Source organism: Musca vetustissima, unplaced genomic scaffold, assembly GCF_032173495.1.
Source record: "Musca vetustissima isolate MV318-11 ecotype Yass unplaced genomic scaffold, APGP_CSIRO_Mvet_v1 utg5924, whole genome shotgun sequence".
NCBI classification, from domain to species: Eukaryota; Metazoa; Arthropoda; class Insecta; order Diptera; family Muscidae; genus Musca; species Musca vetustissima.
Window position 1 is genome coordinate 47,109 of NW_026879365.1, and position 4,464 is coordinate 51,572.

A 4,464-nucleotide genomic window follows, 5' to 3' on the forward strand; every position below is an offset into this window, starting at 1 on the left:
ATGGAATCCATGGAAATAAGGACTTTCGGAACTACAGGGAACAGTACACCAGAAAAATGAGTCGTGAGGAAACAATGAGGGGTCTTTTCAATAGGTTGCTATTTTCTTCTGATTCAAAAATATCATGTTTGTATCGTAGTACATCTCTTAACCATCGATATAGTGAGCCACTATCTGAAGAAGTCCTTAAACTACTGGAGGATCCAATGCTACCAACTAATTCAAATCTCGGATACTGAATCCGGAATTTTTAAAAGAAGCTCCCATTTTAGGAGTACTATTAGTTATAACGAAAAATGTTGCTTATTAAAAAATGTTTAAAAAGCTTCAAAATAGTAATTTTCAACTAAAAATTAGAGTTTTTTCTAAAAAAAAATCGGCGCATAGTGGATTAATAAAAAATATTTTTTTTCATAAAATAATTAAAATTGTCCATCTAAATCTATTCTTATCCAAAATATCGATAAACATACAGTAAAACATCTATTGTGCGCTATCCGGTATGCTACAGCAAAGCGCGCAGTCCAATAATTCATCTGAATCCAAGAAAATTTGGGTATTTAATGCACATTTTCATGAAATCAGACGAAAATATATATGATACCTTATTCTTAATCTGAATCAAATTAAGTTTCCGGTTTCAAAAAAAAATAATAATAAATAAATTTGGTGATTTTTATCAAGATTTTCCCTTTAAAATTTCAGGTGGAAAACTCAACAACTATTGAAAATGAAGCCGATTTACTGTGTCAACATCAAGAGACTGCTTCTTAAACTTTCGAAGAGACTTTCTCAACAAAACTTAACAACAATTATGCGGACATTTTCGGACAAACGTAGGGTCTTTGTGACAAAATTTATATAAAATTGTTTCAAGATTTTAACCAATATCAATGGGGTTCATTCTTAGGCCAAATAAATGAGATAAATTTTATAGCATTCCGACTATAAATCTATTCTTTCACTAAATTAGATCAAAGCAGTTGGGCCAATATATACACAGATTGAGTAATTTATTTTGGAACTGATTTAAGTCCATTTTTTTCTATATTGAAATATTTAAAGGTTTGTATCAAGAATATTTTTAAGTAATATAATTTTTTTTTTCAAAATTATTGTGTCACACCACACGCAACGATACAACATTTAATCTCTTATTAGGGATATAAATATTATTATTCTTTATTTCATGTTTCTTAATTGTTCACACATTTTTGCTACACCTTGACGTATTGTTTTGCCCGATGGAGTTCGCGGAAAATCTTCAAAAAAGTAAACTCCTCCACGTAACTGTTCGAAATGCTCCAAATGTTCAGAGGCATAATTGTGGATTTGCAGCTCACTTATATTATTTTTAAAACTTTTTATAATTGCAGCAGCCGGTAAAAATCCCATACAATTATCTGGTATACCCACCACGCATACATCCGCGACACCCGGCATTTCGCTGAGTACTCGTTCTATGGACGAGGGAGTGTAATGGAAATTATTATACTTCAAAATATCCTTTTTACGATCGACAATATACAGTTGCATGTCGCAGTTGAAGTATCCCATGTCACCGCTGTGTATCCACAAATCGGAATCATAAATAGCTTTGGTTGCCTCCGGATTGTTGTAATACCCCGACCAGGGATATTTTGTACGAATACATATTTCGCCGATTTCGTTGGGACCCACGGCTTTGCCATGTTCGTTGATAATTTTCACTTCAACATTTGTTTTTAATTTACCCACTGAACTGGTCGTTTCAACTTCACCCCAGGACACAACCATACACACTTCACTCATGCCATAGCCAACCTTAAATGTGGCATTTGGGGTATATTTCTTGAAATTTGCAATCACCGAATAATCTACTCTACTACCACCAACGCTATAGTCCACAATGCTGGATAGATCAGCTTCTGGTAATTTTGGCGAAGTCAGACACAATGCCACATGGGAAGGAGGACCAAATACCACATCCACCTTATAATGTTCCACAATTTTAAAGAAATCTTCAGGATTAAATGGATTTTCGGATATAATTTGTGTTGTTCCTGTCAATATGGAGCGTAGAATACTTATAACACCCGATAGCCAATATAAACTGCTAAAGCATAGCAAATTTTTGGAGGGATCATCATCTACACTGAAATTAATAAAAAATAATTAAATTATAAAAAAATTAAATATTTAAAAATCACATATTTACAAATTCTCTCCCAAAGCCAATAGAGCTGCATGTGACATAGTCACACCCTTGGGTAAGCCAGTACTTCCAGAGGAACAAAGTATGGCAGCAACTTGATTTGGACCCTCCTGCAATTGTGAAACTCCATACAAAGAAGGATTAACTTCAGCATCACTTGTAAGTAATTCTTCTATTCGTGGAACACCCTCAACCCGTGTTCTTATGGTATATATGACCGTTGTTTCAAGTCCACATTCATCGAGAGCTTGCCTAACTTTGGCATAAATTTCACCATCACAAAACATCAACTTGGGCTTGGTTATCGAATAGATATGTTTAATGCCATTAATTCCAAAACTAGGATCCAGGGTGCTTACGATTAAGCCAGCAATTAAAGTTCCCAAAAAGAAGGGAGTAATGTAATCACTATTTCCCGCACATAAACCGATAACTGTACCTTGGGGTATTTTCATATTTTGAAAATATTTGCATATTTGTATTGAAATCGTGGCAATTTGACGATTCGTTAACTCGACACCACTTTGATAGCAAATCTGTTTAAAATGTGATGAATTTTTTTTATGAGAAGCATAAAAGAATATTTTTTGAATTTACCTGAGCTATGTGATCTGGATTTCTAAGTAAGTATTTCAGCAGTATGGAACCAAGCGAGTCTTTCGGACCGAAGCGGCTTGGCTTTATGGGACCCCTCCAAATTTTAAAATTTTCATCAAAAGACATGTTGTTTTCACGATGTGAAGAGATTCTCAACTGATTTGTATTGAGGTTTTTGCTACCATCAAATGGCGTTGATAGGATCTGCACAACACTAGCCTACAATCATTTTTATGAACCAAACATGAATTGTTTAAAATTGATTACAAACAGCGTACAAACTTGTTCCAATTTTAGGAATACTAACGATAAATTTGTGATCGCGATATCAGTTTGTGGTCTATAGTGCCAGACACGATATTTTATATAAATCGTTTATCATAACTCATTTCTTTGGCACATAATTCCAATAAGAACCAGTAAGGAAAGTAGTAAAGTTGGACGGGGCCGACTATATGATACCCTTCACCACTTTGGCTATATTCAACAGATGAATCCTAACAGACGTCGCATTTTTAAAGGACCAGTAAAATTAAATTGGACTTTGGTTCACCATTTATATAAAATCGGAGAAAATATATATGGGAACTATATCTAAATCTGAACCGATTTTTAAGAAACTTAACACACATCATTCTAGACCTAATTCATCGCGCTGTGCTAAATTTCGTGTAAATCGAAATTATGTATTTGTGCATATACTTGTAACAGGCAAAAGGAAATAAGATAGACACATGGTTCCTTTTGAGAATATTCATAGAATCACTTTCTAAGTCGATTTATGCATGTCTGTCCGTCTGTCTGTTCATGTTAAATTGCAAACAAAGTGCAGGTCGCATTTATGATCCGATTTGGATGAAATTTGGCACAACTTACTTATTTGACCCAAGGACGAACCCTATTGAAATTGGGAAAAATCGGCTCGGATTTAAACATAGCTTTCACATATATTTTCGTCCGATTTTAGGTAAATAGTGCACCAAAGTCCTTATATATATATATATATATATCGATTTGCACGAAATTTGGCATAGCGTACTAAATTGAAACTAGAATGGTGTGTGTAAAATTTCTTGAAAATCGGTTCAAATTTAGATAAGGCTCATATATATATATATATATATATATTCGTCCTATTTAATATAAATGGTGCACCAAAGACCCTATGTATACTTCGCTTTGCATGAAGTTTTGCATAGCGTACTGAATTAGGTCTAGAATAGTGAGTGCTAAATTTTCAGAAAATCGGTTCAGATTTAGAAATAGCTCCCATATATATATTTGTCCGATTTAAGGTAAATGGTGCACCAAAGACCCTATATATCTTTCGGTTTTCACGAAATTTGGATTATTAATTTGAATTAAGTCTAGAACGAGGTGTCTTAAATTTCATGAAAATCTGTTCAGATTTAGATATAGCTCCCATATATATTTTCGTCGTGGGGGGACAAACTTGAGTATTTTTTTGCTACTGGCTCTTCTGGATGTTTCCATTGGGCTTTGATCAGAATAAAATTCTATGTCGAATTATGCGTGTGCGTTTGTCCGTCTGTTGAAATCACTATAGAGATCAAAACATTTAAGATAGAGCTCTGAAATTTTGTACAGACATTATTAGTACTCCTAGGATGTTTGATATTGCAAATGAGATATGATATACTTTTTCAACCGAA

General features: G+C 33.8%; 1 protein-coding gene across 1 annotated transcript; it reads right to left on the minus strand.

Annotated features, from left to right (window-relative positions):
* Positions 1 to 1,182: 1,182 nt before the first annotated feature.
* Positions 1,183 to 2,917, minus strand: LOC133324265 (uncharacterized). Its single transcript, XM_061533111.1, is given in 3 exon segments — positions 1,183 to 2,129; positions 2,190 to 2,730; positions 2,792 to 2,917. Coding segments are annotated over 3 exon segments (1,614 nt in total).
* Between the last annotated feature and the right edge of the window lie 1,547 nt (positions 2,918 to 4,464).